This window comes from Pituophis catenifer, unplaced genomic scaffold, assembly GCF_029215685.1.
Source record: "Pituophis catenifer annectens isolate HBS135680 unplaced genomic scaffold, rPitCat1.0.hap2 SCAF_2, whole genome shotgun sequence".
Taxonomy (NCBI): domain Eukaryota; kingdom Metazoa; phylum Chordata; class Lepidosauria; order Squamata; family Colubridae; genus Pituophis; species Pituophis catenifer.
In genome coordinates, this window is record NW_027256882.1 from 171407141 (window position 1) to 171427265 (window position 20125).

General features: G+C 40.4%; 1 protein-coding gene across 1 annotated transcript; it reads left to right on the plus strand.

Annotated features, from left to right (window-relative positions):
• Positions 1 to 2097: 2097 nt before the first annotated feature.
• Positions 2098 to 9017, plus strand: PGLS (6-phosphogluconolactonase). The gene is made up of 5 exons (XM_070935039.1): positions 2098 to 2540; positions 4610 to 4717; positions 5444 to 5545; positions 7527 to 7667; positions 8469 to 9017. Exons 1-5 carry the CDS (start codon positions 2238 to 2240, stop codon positions 8604 to 8606), a joined length of 792 nt encoding a protein of 263 aa, XP_070791140.1. The 5' UTR covers positions 2098 to 2237; the 3' UTR covers positions 8607 to 9017.
• The last annotated feature ends 11108 nt before the right edge of the window (positions 9018 to 20125 follow it).

The window sequence follows — 20125 nt, forward strand, 5'->3', positions numbered from 1 at the left end:
TTTCATTTTCCAGTGTCTGCTGTTTGTTCTCTCAGTTTTATTAACCTGGCCAAGCAAAAAGTTCACCACTCAGTATAGCTCTTATATCTCCCTAATTTGCATAAAAATATAACTTTACTAAAGGATTTACCTCAAGCTATACAATAGGTCATTAATACAGGGATGGGCAATAATTTATATTCTTGCCAGCCCAATCCATGTTGCAATTCCAAGGGCAAGATGTCCATCTCCAAGTTAATCTTTTGTTCCAAGAAATATAACTTGCACAATGGATTGACACAAAGTAAATATCACAGCTTTGGCATCTGACTTCACATCTATTTCAGAAGTTTTTGGTTGGCAACTAAATAGCCCCCAGTTCTTGGGAGTAAACTTTCTTGGAATCAACAAGCCTTACTTCCAAATAAAAATAGACATAACTGTAACGTAAGCAAAACATGTCACTCTTCCGTCAAACTGGATTTTCTATAGTCTTTTTGCCCAGTAAGGATTCATGTCTATTCTAGACTTCCCTCAAGAAACTGATTTTATTGAAATGATGCTGCATTTTTCTGAGCTGCCCAAGTCCCATTGATCTCAATTACTTTGTTAATCTGGTTCCAACATTGCTTTAATGGAGCACAATTAATTTACCACACTTGAGAGACATAAACCCTTCCTCCCTGTGTTTATCTTAAGATCAAAAGCATATCCATATAAACCTAGTTTGGGGGAGCTGTTTGAAATTGGTAACAAGATGACTCTGGGTGAAGAAATTGAATAAGCTTGTTTAGTACATCAAGGAAAACAGCATTTCAGTAGATACAATCACACTTAAAAATTTTCAGTTCTAGCCAAAAGAGGTTCTGAGAGCCATAAGAACAGAGAATTACTAGTTGTCCACTCCAGGGTATATATTTATAGGATTCTGTGCAACTTGAAACTTATAAAACCTTTGAACTATACTTTTAAGTCTTCTTTCCCAATCCTTCTCAACATAGTGTTTCTCCAAAATGTACCTGTTTTGCTTAGGGACAGTTTATTTTATTTTCTCTTTTTATTTCCAAGGCATTTACAGATATGTTCCCTATTCAATCTGATAATATAGCAATATCTAATCACTGAAATTTGTTAACTGGATGCAAACTATAACTAAACAAAACGCCATAGGTAATCAGAGTCACCCTGAATTTTCTGTGCTGCCTGATGTGGCTGTTATTACAGAACTGCTGTTTCAAACACAGGCTATATATACTGCCCATTTACCAATGATCACCATAAGTAAACCATAGTTTACTCAATCCAGTTTCTGGATTTCACCAATATCCAGAATCATAAACTGATGACAGAAGCTAAGATTTAACAGCACAATAGGCTTAAATATAAATATCAGAAGACATAGAAAGTTCTACTAGAGCCTTCAAAATCATAGCCTGATGTTTCTTGTCATGATAAATTATTCCTAGTGATGAAAGGGCTTTAATAACTAATTCAGTCAGTCTCTGAGTTAAAAGCTACCTATCACAAGACAACCTCAAAAAAAATATGATCAGCTGGCTACTTCACAGCACAACCCTGCTAAAATTTTGGTGGGGTTTCCATTTGATCTATTTAATCAAAGAAAATTATCCAATTAAAATAAGAAAACCCTTGGAGCAATTCCAGGACGTTCACTCTGGTGAAGTGATTAAGGTTTTGGTCAGTAATGGTGGGCTCACCTAGGTTCAGACCCACTTTGGGGCCATCTCTCAACCCTATTCAACCTTACAAAGCTGTCAGGAAAGCTGAGAGAGAGAGAGAGTCTTATTATAAACCTTAAGAAATCCCCTTTTCTTACCATCTTTGCCTGTCATCCTTGATTTCCCGCCCCATGTTAGACCTCTAATGAAAAAAAACTCAAAGGACCTCCAACATGGCCCCACCTGCAGTCCACTATTTCATTTCGCAATGCAACCATAAGAAAATATTTTGGTCCCGACGGAATAAGTTCTATCTTCATATTCTCTGCAGTACGTCAGAATTCCGCCTGCCAATAAATAAAGGGGGAGGGAGTGCTGGCTTCATCGGTTTCCGGTGGCTTCTTGCATATGTTTCCGCCTTTAACTCCTCCTCCTACGAAGAGCGTTTCCGCCCGCGTGCCATCGACGACCGCGGCCCCTTCCGCCCGGCCTTGCTCGCCATCTCACCATGGGTCCCTCTCGGCTTCGCTGCCGGGTTTTTTCGTTCCACCTTTCAGCTGCCGCCTCACCTCACTCGCCATGCCCGGCTCTTCGGTGCCACGGCGCGGTCCGGCCGCTGCAGCTTCTCCGCCTCCCCAAATCTCGGTCTTCCCTTCGCCGCAAGAGCTGGGCTCGGCCCTGGCCCAGCTGGTAGCGCAGCGGGAAGCTCAATCCGGGCCGGGTGGGCGCTTCTCCCTGGGCCTGTCAGGTGGAAGCCTAGTGCGGATCTTGGCTCAGGAGCTGCCCGCGGCCGCTGCCTGCCCTGCCCGGTGGCTCCTGGCTTTCGTGGACGAGCGGCGGGTCCCGCTGAACGACCCCGAGAGCAACTTCGGTGCCTACAAGGTGTCTCTCCAGGAGGGGCCTCGAGGCGGGCTGGGGTGGGGGTGGGGTGCTGGGGCTGATCCCCGGGGTGTTGCTGGAGGGAGGGTGGGTGGGGGAGCTGGGAGGCGTGTTTCCTTGGCCGCGGCTCTTCTTCCCGGCAGGAAGGCTGGGCGTGAACTCCCTCGGGTGACGATGGGTCGGTAAACCTGCAGGGATGGGCTGCTTGGCTGCTTTCGGCTTTGATCTTTCATTTTTTTTTGTTCCCCCACCTGCAGTCCCCGCGGATTTGCGATTTAACCAAGCAGATACCTGTCCGCGCTGCTTCTTCACCCATAAATAATAACTAATTTATTATGATTATTTTTGGTGCTGCAAACGCCTTTGCGGAGCTGGACCGAAATCTCCTTTGTTCAGCATCCTATCTGAGACGCTCCCAACCTCTCCCCCCCCGCCCCTCCCCAGCAACCATCTTTAAATGGAATTTCTGCTTTTCACTGTAAAAAGCTGGAACAGATTAATGCCACATGAGTTTGGGTCATACAAAGCCGCAAACTCAAGCCATGCATGGAGCTGTACGTAATCTGCCTTGTACTGGAAAAGGAGTGTCTGTAGCTGGTTGCTTATTTATTTATTTTTTTTGGATGGGCTGACTTCAGTTTGTCTTCCCTGGGTGACTTCTCCTTTTTTTTTTTTTTGTATCTGCTTATAGGTATTGCAATTTGAAGAGTAGGGATATCTGTTTAATTTAGCATGCTAAATTTAGCAATTTAGCATACGGATGCTCACGTCAGTCTAAATAGCCTTGAGACTTTTGTCAGATTGGGGATTCAATTGACTGTCAAACATATTGATCGATGGGCAGATGGTGTTGCTAGTTTATTTTCCGTCGACTTTTGTGGAAAAGTAGGAAATCATTTCTGTTGTTTAATAAATCTAATAATTGGGTTGAACCATTTGCTGAAGGAGACCTTCCCAGATTCAGGAAGATTTGCCTTTTTCTTCCATAAACCCAATACTCCCAGGTGTAAAAGATAGAACATAGAATAACAGAGTTGGGAGGGACCTTCCAGGAGCTCTGTTTAGGAGTACAGGTAGTCCTCGACTTACGGCCACAATTGAGTCCAACATTTCTTTTGCTCAGTGAGATGTTTGTTGACTGAATTTTGCCCCGTTTTACAATCTTTCTTGCCACAGTTAAGTGAATCATTGCAGTTGTTAAGTGAGTAACATAGATAAGTGAATCTGGCTTCCCCATTGACTTTGTCAGAAGGTCACAAAAAGAGATAACATGATCTGAGAGCCACTGCAACTTTCATAAATATGAGTCAGTTGCCAAGTGTCTGAATTTTTATCATGTGACCATGGGGATGCTGTAACAGTCGTAAGGGTGAAAAATGATCATAACTCAGTTTTTTTAGTGCCTTTGCAACTTTGAACAGTCACCAAATGGACTGTTATAAGTCAAGGACTACCTGTAGATGACCATGGCAAAGTTACCCATTTTTTTTTTCTTGTTAGGAATCTTATATCTTTAATCGATGCATGGGAGATCACACTGGCACAAGGGAAACGTATGCTAGCATGGAGATACAGTAATGGGGGAAGGTTCATTTGTAGGGGTGTTTAGTTTCTTATTTTTATTACATGAGTTAGAACGATGGCACCTACAAGCAGGAGGAAATATCAGGAAAATATCAAACCCAAGTTTCACAGAGCTCACAATTATAGTGAAAATGGGAAGTGAAACAGGAAGAAGTGCATGTCAGATGATGATTGCATAGATCTGAGCCTGCTTTTATTCTGCCAGAGGAAACAGACTGTGAGATTGCATAGAATTCTCTCAGCAGTGGATGAAGATTATCTCCTATCTATTTCATCCCATTCCAACCCCTGCCACATTCTTTTCCTATTCTTAAAAGAGTCCTCCTTGCCACTGGGGTGGTTCTTGGTGGGGGTGGGGTATAAAGGGAATGCAGTAGATGCCTTCTATTTTTCCACCCATTTGTGCTAGTGAAATTGAGGCAGCGGCCCCTCCTTTCTATGAGAGTTATTCTTGTCATTCTGTAATAGTGATTTGCATTTTGTTTCAGACATACCTCCTTTCTAAAATTGCTATACCTGATGACCAAATAGTTGTTATCAATCCTTCGCTACCAGTAGAAGAGGCAGCGGCAGATTATGCTGAAAAGCTGAAAAAGGTACAGCTGGGAGTTGGTGTATATTTATTTGACGGTCAGATTTTCTTGCAGAATGCTAGTAACTTAAAGGCAAAGCACAGTGGGTGGAAATGAGATTAAATCTTAACTGATTTTTTTTTCTCAAGAATTCCCGATTTTCAATAGCTCCTCTTGGTTTGATCTGCTGTTTTGCCATTCGGTACTCATAAAAGTTTCTCCGTTGTTTGACAAAAAGTTGCTGAACCACTAATTTTGAATATATATTCATGACACAGTTTTGAGCCCAGACTTGTAAAAGGCCTGCTCATTGTAAATTTCTGGCTGATGTCCTTTCAAAGGCCTTGGACAAACTGAACAGTTAGTGGCAAGTTGATCAATATAGATAAAAATGAAAGTATGTTGAACGAAGTTATTACAACAATTCAGCTATGCTGTGTTTAGCGCTTTAGCTCTGAGTTCCAGAAACTGTAATCCTACAGCATCTTCCATATGATGCTGTGGTAGAATAAGGTAAGCCCTGTCTTTTTCAATCAGACTACTTGGGACTAGTTAACAAGTGCAAATAGGGACAATTCCTCCAAATGCTTGCAATCTCAGATCAAGTTCAGGACAATTACAATGCGAAGACAGATTGTGGGAAAACAAGTTGTCTTAAAGGATTAAAATTCATAATAGCTAGATCATGGAAACTCTTAACACAATAATGCCAACTGATTCATATTTTAGTACTTTTTTTTAATTCCACAGGCCTTCCAGGGTGAAGATATGCCTGTATTTGACCTTTTGATCTTAGGAGTAGGACCAGATGGACATACCTGCTCTCTCTTCCCAGATCATCCCCTATTACAGGTGAGCCAAAGAGAAAAACTGTAGTTGAATTTTTTTGTCTGCTGCTACTTGGGTTGAAGATCCTGTTATGGAGTCATGGCTGTTGCAGATTAAAGGAGCAAAAATCCTACTGGCTATTCTGAGGAAGCTCACAGTAATCAGATTAAAGTCTATTATAATTTACTTGTGACAGATTATCCTTTTAAAAAGTGATGTTATTACAGTCCATTGAAATAGATTTTCCTTGGGCAGGAAATAATTAATTGGACAAATAAACATAGAGAACAAGAGCTATCCTTAATTTTGAGAGTCTTGCTTTATAAAGATGTCTAGAGCCAGAACTGCTCTCTAGTGGCTATGGTGAAGTATCAAGATATCTGTCAGTATGATTGATCTGTCTGGGAGAGATATAGGAGACAACTTTGCCTCTGCTATCCTTAGTTAAATTCCCAACTCATAACAGAGAACAATGGGACAGAAAGCCAAAGAATAGCCAGAGAAAGGCAGGGTAGAATAGAGCATTTTCCCCAATTTGCATTCTATTAAACAGGGGTTTTGCCAGTGGCCACATTTCCCAGAGCAGCTCTTGTGAATAGGCAAGACCTCCTGTCATGAGGACCATTTTGAGGAGCTCTTACAACTTAATGTTCAAATTCTAGTCATCATGCTCTCCAAACCCAAAAAGTTGCCTATCCTAGCATGCTGATGCCTATTTCTAGCTGGGACCATCAAGAAAGTAATAAATGGCAAAACATAACATCTTGTGAAAATAAGCACAATTGATTCCCTGCACTTCTTTCACAGATGGTTCAAAGGTGCAAGTAAACCAATCTAGTGGCAAGTAGAATACCCAACCATTGGAGAAGCCATAAAGATTTGTGAAATAGACATGGATAGGCTTCTCTTGTGGGTAGTAATAAAAAAAAGTCCATTTCCATGCTCTCCTTTTGGTTGTTCGTCATCTCTTCCTATAATTTTGGTCCCTTTCTTCATCCGATTTGAGCAACCCTTTAGACTCTACTGAGATGGAAATATTTGGTACTGACCAATTTAGAGATGGATTGCTTAATTTTCAATCCTGTAAGTGTTACATAAATTAGATTAAAATGTAGATATCGGAGCTTCAATGTAACTACCTTTGAAGAAAGTGGTGGTCGGGCAAATTAAAGGTGATTGTATTACTTTTTAGAAGGGGGAAAAATGTGTGTTCCATATTATGATAACACAGTAAAATTGAAATGGCTTCCAGTATTATGAGTGTGTAGTTAACTAGTACATCGGCTAGAGGCGAGACTGACCCCTCCAATAGTTAAAGCATTAATTGGTTAAACAACAACTTTAATTCCTTAAACCTTGTTTAGTGTTTGATAATCTATACTTATATTCCAAGGGAAAATCCCCTTAGAGCAGGGGTCTCCAAGTTTGCCAACTTTAAGACTTATGGACATGGGGAACCCAGAGATGTTCTATGTCAAGGATCATTTGAAAATGAAACATTCCAAGAACTGCTTAATTTTGAATGCGTTGCATACTTGTAAGATAGCAATAGCAATAGCACTTAGGCTTATATACCCCTTCACAGTGCTTTACAGCCCACTCTAAGCGGTTTACAGAGTCAGCATATTGCCCCCAACAATCTGGGACCTCGGAAGGATGGAAGGCTGAGTCAACGTTGTCAAGATAATTTGACAAATTATCTGAGTCAAGATAATGTGTTCTGTGTAAGACTTTGAAAATTAAATACTGTGCTTTGTATCTGTCCAAATATGTGAGTTGACGAGTTCCTAGTGAACTAGTTTGCTTTTGGTACTTTGGGCTTAGCTGTCATTACCTAATGCCTGTCCTCATGCATTGGCCTGGGAATTCTGAGTTGTAGTGTCAACGTATCAGGAGAGCATCAAATGGCTAAAGATGGAGTAAACCTAGCTCTGGGGCTCATGCTGTTTCCAAGGTTTGTCTCTGCCTTCCTTCAGTACTGTCCATATTTACTTTCCTGGGTCAGGAGCGGGAGAAGATTGTGGCTGCCATTAGCGATTCCCCAAAGCCTCCCTCAGAGCGGATCACACTGACTTTACCTGTGCTGAATGCAGCGAGGAGTGTGGTGTTCGTTGCCACAGGGGACAACAAGGCTGCAGTGATAAAGGTACTTTCCTTTGGAAGGGCTGTGTCCCGTCCCCCCGTTCCCCCCCCCCCCCAGCTTTTGACTGCTGCTGGTGATATGGTAGTGTTTTCATCATAAGGGAAGGGGCAAAATATTCAGCCTTTTGGAACTGTTTATTTTTATAAGGGAGTAAAATTTGTAAACCCCCCTGAAATCTTAGTCTGCCTTTACTTTATTGTCTCAGGCATCCCCCCCCCCTCCTTAAACAACAACAATAACATGCCATCAAATTCTCACATTACGTCCCCAAATGTTGATGGTACAAAATTTCTAGGGGCTGCTGTAGAGAGGATATAAATATAGCTTGTGGCCAGGGATTGCCACTCCTGTTTTTCAATTTTGCTCTGAAAAGTTTCTTGCAAAGGTTTTGTTCATTCCTCCTTGGCTTGTCGAGCTGGAGAGTAATTAGTTATGCTGAGCTAATACACTGAGGAATCAAACTGGTTTGTTTCGAATTGAATTGTGGCTTTGTCCAGTGCACACATTTGCTTTTTAATGATGGCTGCACATCTCTTTCTTTCTGTTGTGGAATTTTCTAAGAAAGAGCAAAGTTCTTCCCTTGGCAGTAGTTCACCTGTGACAGTTCCCTGTGTCTGTTAGCAAAGAAAGGGGCGGGGGAACCTTTATGTACGTATGTATTTCCTTACACATTGCCTGATTCCAAAGGGATCCTGGGCAGCTCACAACTTAAAATATGTCCCCTCTGCTAGCATTTTGAATACCATATGCAAAGTGTAGACTTTGAAAGCATGGGTGCCTGACCATTTTTCTTTCTTGCCACAGCGTATTTTGGAAGGCAACGAGGAAAACCCACTGCCAGCTGCCCTCGTCCAGCCACATACTGGGAAGCTTTACTGGTTCCTGGATGAGCCAGCTGCAAAAGAGTTGACCATTCCCTTTGAGAAGCATTCCATCTTGTAGGAGCTTCATGTCTTGCAGCCTTCCGGGTTGGGAGAGGTCCACCAAGTACGGGGTGTGGGTAGAGCCCCACCCTCTAACATTCCAGGTCACGGTCTCCACGTCTGGTCATAGCGCTCAGGAGCAGCACTAAACTAACACTGTCTTTTCTTTTCTTTTTCTTTTTTCCTTTACTTCCCCCTCCCCTGATTTTTTTTTTTTTTTACATTTTAAGAAGTGTAAGTTTGTGGAGCACGGTGTAACAAATATGATTATTGCTTAACTAGGGCAAAGTGTGACATGGGAAATGCTTGGGTCCAGCTACTAGGTATCAAGAGAGTTGGTTACAGTCTTTTATCATGTGAATGGTCCAATGTGGTGTAAAATGGATGCACAATTAAAGGTATAAATTAAAGTCACTCAGTGCTGGCACAATGTGTTCCTCTTCTCTCTGTGATTTTTCTTTAATTATTAAATAACGGGAGTGATGAGGCCTACTCTATTCTTTGGATGTATCTGCCATGGCAGATTAGATTTTTTTATGTTGGATCTGTAGATATTTAATACTCAGCATATTAGCATATTGCCTCACCTATGCACTCCTTAGGGATTAGGCCACAGCTTCCATTTTTGAATCTGAATGATGATTAGGAATCATGACAATTGTACTTTAACCTATCTGGAGGATGCGTCTACCTTCCAGAAATCCTGTCAGATGCTTCTCTAGGTTGCTTGGGCATTTTCGATTATATTCCATTCCAAATTTTGACTTTTAAAAAAAGTGAATTTGGAAGAAACTGCCCTGTGTCATACTGACTTGTGTCTCATAACTTCAGCATACCTGTAAGCTTGCCTGTTTCTTTCCTCCGAACACTATCAGTGCAACTAATTCTTCTATAAATTTCCTGTGTCATCTTTATATCCATTTTCCTTCAGCCAAGTTCTATTTAAAGCAAAAATAAAAATTCCCACAAACTAAGTTCAGGTCCTGATGGATACATCCATCTAGCTATCCTATCTGGACTTCAAAAATCTGGATAATAGTTAACAGCAGAAAAAAGTTAAGACTTTCTACCTCTTTTTTGCTACCATCTGGTGACTATAGAATAGATGTTTAAAGCCCATATATGATGGCCCAATATTCAAGACCTGCCCCTAACACAGAAAGATCCCAGAAAATGTTGAAAGCCACTTTTGTCCAGCAGTTAAGGCACAAAGCTAGAAACCAGGGGACTGAGTTCTAGTCCTGCCTTAGCCATGAAAGCTGGTCAGTCACATTCTCAGCCCAACTCACCTCACAGGGTTGTTTTGTGGGGAAAAATAAGAGGAGAAAGAAGTATTTGGTATGTTTATCACCTTGAGTTATTTATAAACATAATACAGGCAGTATAATTTTGTTTAAAAAATAATGGGCAGGCAGTTGATAAAGGGAGTGAAGTAAGACCACTAAGACTTACACTAGCAGCATTACATTTGTTAGACCAAATATCACAATTCCCTGACTCAACTAGGAAATTTCAGATCCAGCATCTCTGGAAGGTAATTGCATAGGGAAAGGCTGGTCTACTAAAAGCTGTCCTAGATTTGGTTCATTGTAAGTCCAAGTTGTAGTGCTTCCTGAAATGTTCTTGAGAAACATGGAAATAGCTGGCTTTAAAGAGCATGGAAATCAGTGTTTTTCATTAGCTGCTTAGCAGCTTTCAAGGACTCCTAACAAAAGGAATTAATTAAACTAGACTAGGAAGAATGAATTAAAATGGTGGGCAGCTTCTGGGAATATTATTTTAATTGGTCTGTGAGGCTGCATATATATTTCATTAGCAGTTGAGTAATGGAAAATTAATAAGTACCATCCAGTTCAGTGCCTTTTTATACATGCAAGGCTTTTAGACAAAAAGCACAGTCCCAACTATTCATTGCTGATGAAATGTTTTTGGTTGTGATGGAAAACTTGCATGTGCCAGAAACCTTGGAGGGCCACAGAAATACATGGTCAATCTTTTCCAGACTTGTAGGTTAGAACCTAAAATTCAAATAGTTGCTTGTTTATAAGACACAGTAATGGAGAATACCATATTTCATAGCATAGAAGGTCACACAGGCCCAACAAACGTCAGTAATATAGGGCAGGTATATCTCACCTGAGCATTAAAAATATAATTCTGTGGCAATTTAATTGTTGCATTATAACTGGAAACCTAAGTTCAAAACCACAATCAACTATGAAACTATGGTAGTCCTATTCCTCAGTCAAATCTACCTCATTTGTTGTGAGGAGAAAGGACGATGAGGGCATAAGCTGTATAAGGGTGGAATATGAAAGTGATGGAATTTTTCACAGGGGAACATACAGGGGTGAAAATTTGAGGCCCTGCAAATGTTACTGAATAAATTCCCAGTTATTGTATCTCTCACCAGTGGTTATGCTAGAAAAGACTGCTGGGATTTACAGTTCGACAACCTCAGCAGAATTACATTTCCTATCCTTAATATAAAGAGTAATATATAGGCCAGTGATGGCTAACCTTTTTGCCATCGTGTACCAAAAATGGGGGGAGCATGGGGGGGGGTCACGCATGTGCATGCCCACACCCATAATTCTATGTGCATGCCCCCCCGTACACACACACACACACTTTTGGCACTTGATGGCACAGTGGGCCTGTTAGGTCTGTTCTTTTGCCCTCCCCAGGCTCCAGAGGCTTTCTAGGAGCCTGGGGAGGGTGAAAACGACCTTCCCCACCCCCCAGAGGCCCTCCGGAGGTCAGAAATGGCCCGTTTGCCAACTTCCGGTGGGCCCAGAAGGTCTGAAAATCAGATGGCCAGTGCACGCATGTGTGCCAGAGCTGAGCTCATGTGCCCACCGATATGGCTCCGCATGTCACCTGTGGCACGCGTGCCATAAGTTCGCCATCATGGATATAGGTAGTCCTTGACTTATAACCATAATTGAGCCCAAAGTTTTTATTGCTAAGCAAGTTAGTTGTCAAGTGAGTTTTGCCCCATTTTACGACTTTTCTTCCCACAGTTGTTCAATGAATCATTGCAGTTGTTAAGTTAGTAAGACAGTTGTTAAGTGAATCTGCTTTCCCCATTGACTTCGCTTCTCAAAAGGTTTTTGCAAAAGGGGATCACAGGACCAGTGGTGGGTTGCTCCCGGTTCGGTCCGGTTCTTGCAAACCAGTAGTAAAAGCGGCGGGAGGTTCCATCCACCCACCCACCCACCCGGACATCGTCATGGATGATCTGCGCACGTGTAGAAGCATGTGCGCGTGCTCCCATTGTGAACCGGTAGTAAAGATAAGTAGAACCCACCCCTGCATGGGAACGTGGGACAATGCAGCTGTCATAAATGTGAACCAGTTGCCAAGAGTCTGAATTTTTATCACAGGATCAGAGGAATGCTGCAACTATCTTAAGTGTGAAAAATAGTCCTACGTCACTTTTTTCAGAGCCTCTGTAACTTTGAACAGTTACTAAATGAATAGTTGTAAGTTGAGGACTACCTGTAATTCTGGCAAGAGCTAATTCCCCCCCCCAACACACACACAAAAGTAAAAGTTGCTGCAGAAAACAAATAATTTATGCACAATTAAATCCTAATTTCCATTATTTCAAACATCTTTTGGAAGTGAAGACATGGTCAAAGGTATGTTTTGACTGTCTTAACTAACTGACCGATTTGTCCAAGAGGTTTTTGGATGAAGAATGAGATTCAGATGCTTTTAGTAAATTAAATAAGCAAACAACTTTTATCTGGGTATGCTATTAGAATCATAATGAGACTATTAACATGCAGAGATGCAACAACTTCCTTTGTAAGCAAGTAATTCTGCTAAGCTTTTTATTAGTTTTGCTCTGTGCTTATTGTGTTCCTTCTAGTTTTTCCTATGTAAAAGAGGAGTTTGTATCATTAAAATAACAGGAAATGTTGCAGGTTAAGGGAAAAGATACAGAAAAAAGTTGCATTAGGCAGAAATAAAGGAGCACCCAATTTATATTCTGTGTTCTTCAGGCTTGGTTGAAGCTTTTACTTGCTACTCTGAAGCAGGAAGCCTATATTTTCCTGGGAGAAACAACGTCAAATCTTGTTCAGTCTTTCCAAATTGTTAATCCAAGCTTGCCTTAGATTTTTGTTGCTGTTTACTCAAATTGGTGCTTTCAGTCCAGTTTTCAGGAGACATTTCCCACTCTGGTACTTAAAAGCTCATTACATTCCTAAACAAGCTTGCCGAACAAAAGTTTGGCTGATGAAGAAGAATGAGGATTTCTTTACAATTGGTAAAGAATTGGTACAATTTTTTCTTTGGTTTATACACAGTCACACTTTTTCTATGGTAGAGAATAGTTTACGAGTCTCAGATTTAAAACAGCTGTGTTTACTTTTGTATATAGAGCAAGTATTCCATACACCACATGTATAAAGGAAAATATATATACAGTGCATTCGGAAAGTATTCAGACTCCCTTCACTTTTGTCAATGTTATTATGCTGCAGCTTGATTCTACAGTTGTTGAAATTCATTTTTTTTCTCATTAATCTACACTCAGTTATCCCCATAATGACAAAGTGAAAACAGAATTTTATAAATGTCTATACATTTATTAAAAAGAAAAAAACTGAAATATCACATTGGCATAAGTATTCAGACCCTTTGCAACAACAACACTTGAAATTTAGCTCAGGCGCCTCCCATCTCTCTTGATCGTTGCTGACATGTTTCTACACCTTAACTGGAGTTGACCTGTGGTAAATTAAATGGATTGGACATGATTTGGAAAGGCACACACTTCTCCAAAGAAGGCCTCACAGCTGACAATGCATACTTGTAGCAGAGCATAAGCCATGAGGTCAAAGGAACTGCTTGCAGAGCTCAAGAGACAGGATTATTGCAAGGCACAGATCTGGGGAAGGCTGCAATAAAATTTCTGCTGCACTGAAGGTTCCTAAGAGCACAGTGGCCTCCATCATTCTCAAATGGAAGAAGACTGGCACAACCAGGACTCTTCCAAGAGCTGGTCGCCCGATCAAACAGCAATCGGTGGAGAAGGGCCCAAAGAACCCAATGGTCACTCTGACTGAGCTCCAAAGATCCTGTGGAGATGGGACAGAGATCCAGAAGGACAACCATCACTGTAGCAATCCACCGATCTAAGCTTTATGGCAGAGTGGCTAGACAGAAGCCTCTCCTCAGTGCAAAACATATGAAAGCCCACTTGGAGTTTGCAAAAAAACACCTGAAGGACTCTCAGACTGTGAAGAACAAGGTTCTCTGGTTTGATGAAGCCAAGATTGAACTGTTTGGCCTCAATTCTAAACGTTATATCTGGAGGAAACCAGATACTACTCATCACCTGCCCAATATCATCCCAACAGTGAAACGGTAGTGGCAGCATCATACTGTGGGGGGCAGCAGGAACTGGGAGACTGGTCAGGGTTGAGGGAAAGCTGAATGGAGCAAAGTACAGGCATATTCTCAATGAAAACCTATTCCATAACGCTCAGGACCTCGGACTGAGCTGAAGGTTCACTTTCCAACATGACAATGATCCCAAGCACACAGCCAAAACAACACCGGAGTGGCTTAGGGACAACTCTGAATGTCCTGGAGTGGCCCAGCCAGAGCCCTGACTTGAACCCTATTGAACATCTCTGGAGAGACCTGAAAATGGCTGTCCCATGATGGTGGCCATCCAACCTGACTGAGCTTGAGAGGATTTGCAAGGAAGAATGGCAGAAAATCCTCCAATCCAGGTATGTAAAGCTTGTCATGTCATACCCCAAAGGTTTTGTTCTGTAATTGCTGCCAAAGGTGCTTCAACAAAGTACTGAGTGAAGGGTCTGAATATTATGCCAATGTAATATTTCAGTTTTTTTGTTTTTAATAAATTTGCAGACATTTCTAAAATTCTGTTTTCACTTTGCCATTGTGGGGTACTGAGAGGGGTTCTATACAGCAGGTTCTGACAGGTTCTGGAGAACTGGTAGCGGAAATTTTGAGTACTTCGGAGAACCAGCAAATACCACCTCTGGCTGGCCCTAGAGTGGGGTGGGAATGGAGATTTTGTAATATCCTTCCCCCTGGAGTGGGGTGGGAATGGAGATTTTGTACTATCCTTCCCCTGCCAGGTCCACCAAGCCACACCCAAGCCTCACCACGTCCACCAAGCCACACCCACAGAACCAGTTGTAAAAAATTTTGAATTCCACCACCGGATACTGAGTGTAGATGAATGAGTAAAAAAATTAATTTCAGCTACTGTAGAATCAGGCTGCAGCATAACAAAATTGACAAAAGTGAAAGAGGTCGCAATACTTTCTGAATGCACTATATATGTAGGTTTTTTTTTTTTAAATGAACTACTATTCAAAGCAATCTCATCAAGCAATCTCATCAATTTGGTGCCTGTTTAGGAAGACCTAAAAGATAATTGGAAAAGAAAGCAATATTGGAAATGTTTTTACCTGTCAAAAAGCAGAAGAGAAGAGCCTACTTCAAACCCAAGTACAATTTTGTCCAGTGCCATCCTATATTATGACTTACCCACTTCCTCCGTGGACAGATGTCGACAATCCTTTAGATAATAATGGACTCCAACTTCCACTTGAAGCGGCTGAGCAAATGGCCAAGGATGCTGCATGTTTAGTCTAGCACAGCGGTTCTCAACCTGGGGGTCGCGACCCCTTTGGGGGTCAAACGGCCATTTCCCAGGGGTCGCCAAAGCCCTCTCTCGCCCCCCCCGCCTTCACTCACCCTCTGCCTCTGCTGGATCACCCGGTCACCGTTCGCTTACCCCGCCCACTCCCAATCTATTGCTGCTCCGGAGTCCCAGCTGATGGCTAGAGGGAAAAAAACTTTAAATTCTTGCCGAGGGGCTTCAAAGAGGTAAATTCCTGGAGCAAGTTTTTTTCCCCCTAGCTATACTGAAAAGAGAAAGCGAAAGCAGGGTCTTAGCTGCAACGTGACAAAATGAGGCAGAGAGATATCTTTTTCTTTTTCCTCACCAAAAAAGGTAGGTACAAAACTGCAAACAATGGGAAATTTAGGGCAAGAGGAGGTTCAAGATTTTAAAACACAAAAGAAAAAAAGCTCTATTTAACTAGGGAATTGTAATAATTGAGATACTATTAATTGTATATTGTGTTGAAAGCAGAAATGGTTAAGTTGTGGTTTGGAGGAATATATGGGGGAAATTATTTGGTTTATTATTATTGGTAAATATAATTAATTGATTTGTAAGAAATTGGATTGCATGGAAATAATTGGAATATTCATGTTCATATTGATAAATATACAAAAAAGATAGTTATATAACTAATTGATTTATATTAAAATGTTGAATTTGTATTAAACAACTGTATTACATAATTAACCAATGTGAGGATGGATATAAAAATAGATGACAATGCGAAGGGGTATAATATAGAATAGAAGGGAAAAATTGAATTTGATTAAGATTAGAGATGAGGATGAAGGGTAATATTGGTTTTTTTAAAAAAATAGTTGAGGAATAAATATGGTAAAAAGGAAATATAGAAATTGTAAATTTAATTGAAATGACTAAATACTGTGTTGGAAGAAATATCCTTCTGGGTTCTGCTCCAAGTGGGGAAAAAGACACTGGAAACATGGAGACTGTTTGGAAAGATGTTTTAATAGTGGACATGATCACATGGCTTGATGGGGCCCATTGTGTTAGTTTCTGTTGCTATTGTGTTGCAAATGTCCTTTGACAAAGGATTGACTTTCTGCCTCTGGCCCATTAACAAAGGGTGGGGGGCAGGAAGGTGGGAGCTGCTTTGTCTGTAAAATATGCTTCTCCATTTCTCATCCAGGGAAATATAATATTCTGCCTTTTTAATATTTCCCAAAATATTTCATTCTTCTAGGAAAGGGGTGGCTGCTAACCTCCTACAACTGTTTAAATTTGTGGACTGGCCAAATACTCTGTTCAAAGAAAATATGTTGTATGTTTGTATGTGTGTTTCTAATTATTGCTATTTATTCCTATTTGTTCTCTTTTATTCTTTAAAGTTTAACAATTCATTCTTTATCTTAATATCTTTATATTTGTTTGGGGTTGGCTTTCTTCCCTTTCATCTTTTTTATTGTACAGCAATCTTTCTCCTCAAACCTACCACCTCTGTCTTTTCTTTCTTTCTTACTTTCTTCCCCCCCCTTCTTCTTCTCCCTACTTCCTCTTTCTCCTTCTCCTCCTCTCTTCCTCCCTCTCTTACCTTCACTCCTATTCTAATTTCCCTTCCCTTCCTTCATCCCTCTCTATTGCTGTATCCTTTTATGCATATGGACTACTCAGAGGGCTGAAAAAGTTATTTTTGACTGGTCCTCGCACTTTTGACCAGTCCTCGAACTTACGACTGTCCTCACAATTTATGTTTTTGCCCTATCTTGTCACCATGGTGAAGAGAAGCAGTTGTGAAATGAGTGACACGGTTGTTAAGAATGGTACAATGGGCATAAATGATGACCAGTCATAACTGCGAAGACCGGTCAAAAGTGCGAGGACCTGTCAGAAATCACATTTTTCAGCCCTCTGGGTAGTCCTTTTGTGCACAGGGACTACTCAGAGGGCTGAAAAAGTTATTTTTGACTGGTCCTCGCACTTTTAACCAGTCCTCGAATTTATGACTGTCCTCACATTTTACGTTTTTTGCCCTATCTTATACCATGTTGAAGAGAAGCAGTTGTGAAATGAGTAACATGGTTGTTAAGAATGCTGCACAGGCATAAATGTGAGGATGGTCATAAGTGTGAGGACCAGTCAAAAGTGCGAGGACCTGTCAGAAATGACTTTTTTTCAGCCCTCTGAGTAGTCCCTATACACATAGCCATGGCCACCTGGTCACATGACCAGCTAGCCACGCCCACCCAGTCACATGACCTCCAAGCCACGCCCACAAAATAAGCCACGCCCACAGAACCGGTAGTAAAAGAAATTTAGAACCCACCCCTGGTTGGGGGTCACCACAACATGAGGAATTGTATTAAAGGGTCGCGGCATTAGGAAGGTTGAGAACCACTGGTCTAGCATGTAGAAAGGGTTTTTAGACAGCATTCCAGAACATCCTAGGATTCTATAACAACTTGATAGTATTGCATTAGAAAGAGACAAAGAGCAAAAAAAATTAAAAATAATAAATTCAAATGTCCATTTTCTATTACTAGCATTTTGCCTCTTGATCAGGTGTTCCAAGATTTTATTTTATTTTTTTAAATTACAATACAGGTTCTACAGCCTGAAAAAGTTTTATAACCCCCTAATCTGGAGAATCCCAGCTTTCCACTGTCAGGAAAGTGATTGTGAACCAATAGATTAACAGAGCTATTTATTTAAATCTAGGCATTACAAACCCTAAGCAGAACTGCAAACATGGTTTACTGAGTTAATCCAATTTTCTGGGTTTTCATAGCAAACTGAAATAAGTCACGTAAGGTGCATGTAACAAGTCCAGACTGTCACGAACTTACCGAGCATTAGTCAGAGAGGCTACATAGTCTGTGGTGGAACTGCACAATATATTAAGCTAAAAGCTAAAAAATGCAATACTGTGTAAGGTCCCAAAATACACTTGAGTCACTAGAATGCCAAAGAGAGAGACTCAAGACGAGGCTTGCAAAAAAACAGATTTTATTTATGGCCAAAAACAAAATACTGGGTGGAACTATATCCAGAACATACAGATACAATGCATGCGAGGAGATAGCCACACCTTGGGGAAGGTATGGCATCCTTTTATACCCTCAGAGACGTCAGCTTAGTACCCAACTCTGGCCTCCTAATTTAGGTTTGTGTATTCCTTGTTGCCCTGCAAGGGGGAATAGAAACTTCCCAATTAGCCATCTTGAGCATTTCTTTGTTTACTCAATTGGCCACTTTGGCCCCCTGGCCCTGGAAAGCAGGAGTTTATCCAGATCAAACATAAATTAGGACTGAGGTGTAAATTATCCCTTGGAGATACGTACCATGCTCTTAGATGGCACAAGAAAAAACAGGGAGAAGATTGATATGAGTTCAGGTCAAATGGCAGGGACATATGTTTGACAAATACCAGATACATTACAGGAGATACAAATATAAAGGCATATATGTATTACAGGAACCTAATGGTTACAGAATCTAGTATTATTTATTATATCCTTATTATTGTTTCCCTTCAACTGTAATTATATATTCCATAGCAACATCTAGCATTTCTCCACAGGAAGGGGTGCCCTTGGTGAGTGCTTGGACAGGAGAGTCTAGAAAATACTAGACTCGGAAATGAAATCTTAGATCTTAATATATGGCCTCAAGTAAATATTTACAAAACAGGAGTCAATTGTTGACACCTATGTATTTCCAAGGATTTATAATTTTAAATTATATTTCTTGTGGTAAATTTGCATGGTAGTCTCCTAGGCTTCTTTTGCATCTCCACAAAGGACCAACAGCAGAATGGAAGATGAAGCTTACAGAAGCCAAGTCTCTTCAGGGCTACCACATCTGGACTATGAAAATCCAATGGACCATTGTGTAGCGGCAAAGAGATACAGAAAATCCTAATTCATTGCTGCCACCTAGTGGGCACCCACATTTTAACATCCCAGATATATAATTTTAAAAGCACAGGTAGTCCTCAATTTACGACACCAATTGAGCCCAAATTTCTATTGTTAAGTGAGATGTTTGTGAGTTTTACCCCATTTTATGACCTTTCTTGCCTCAGTTGTTAAGTGAATCACTGCAGTTGATAAATTAGTAATTCAGTTACCGTATTTTTCGGAGTATAAGACGCACCAGAGTATAAGACGCACCTATCTTTTTTGGTTGTTTTTTTTTTAAAGTTTTTTTTTATTTTTTAGACAAACACACATACAAACATACAATGTACTTTCTTTGAACAGAGTGTTTGGCTGGTTCACAAATTTAAACAGTGTTTAGTTATTTCAATTAAATTTACAATTTCTATATTTCCTTTTTGCCATATTTATTCCTCATCTATTTTTTTAAAAAAACCAATATTACCCTTCATTCTCATCTCTAATCTTAATCAAATTCAATTTTTCCCTTCTGTTCTATATTATACCCCTTCCCATTGTCTTCTATTTTTATATCCTTCCTCACATTGGTTAATTATTTAATATTACAATTGTTTAATACAAATTCAAAATTTTTATATAATTCAATTAGTTATAATTATGTTTTTTGTATATTAATCAATATAAACATGAATATTCCAATTATTTCCATGCAATCCAATTTCTTACAAATCAATTAATTATATTTACCAATAATAATAAACTAAATAATTTCCCCCATATATTCCTCCAAACCACAACTTAACCATTTCTGCTTTCAACACAAATATACAATTAATAGTATCTCAATTATTACAATTCCCTAGTTAAATAGAGCTTTTTTTCTTTTGTGTTTTAAAATCTTGAACTCTCCTCTTTTGCTCTAAATTTCCCATTGTTTGCACCTACCTTTTTTGGTGAGAAAAAAGAAAAAGAAATCTCTCTCTGCCTCATTTTGTCACA

What these genes read in the sequence shown, in the direction of transcription:
- PGLS (XM_070935039.1), top strand. Translation starts at nt 2,238, where the DNA reads ATGCCCGGCTCTTCGGTGCCACGGCGCGGTCCGGCCGCTGCAGCTTCT. An exon ending in ATGCTGAAAAGCTGAAAAAG is followed by an intron (nt 4,718 to 5,443) that starts GTACAGCTGGGA and finishes TTAATTCCACAG; the next exon opens with GCCTTCCAGGGTGAAGATAT. An exon ending in CAGATCATCCCCTATTACAG is followed by an intron (nt 5,546 to 7,526) that starts GTGAGCCAAAGA and finishes TTCCTGGGTCAG; the next exon opens with GAGCGGGAGAAGATTGTGGC.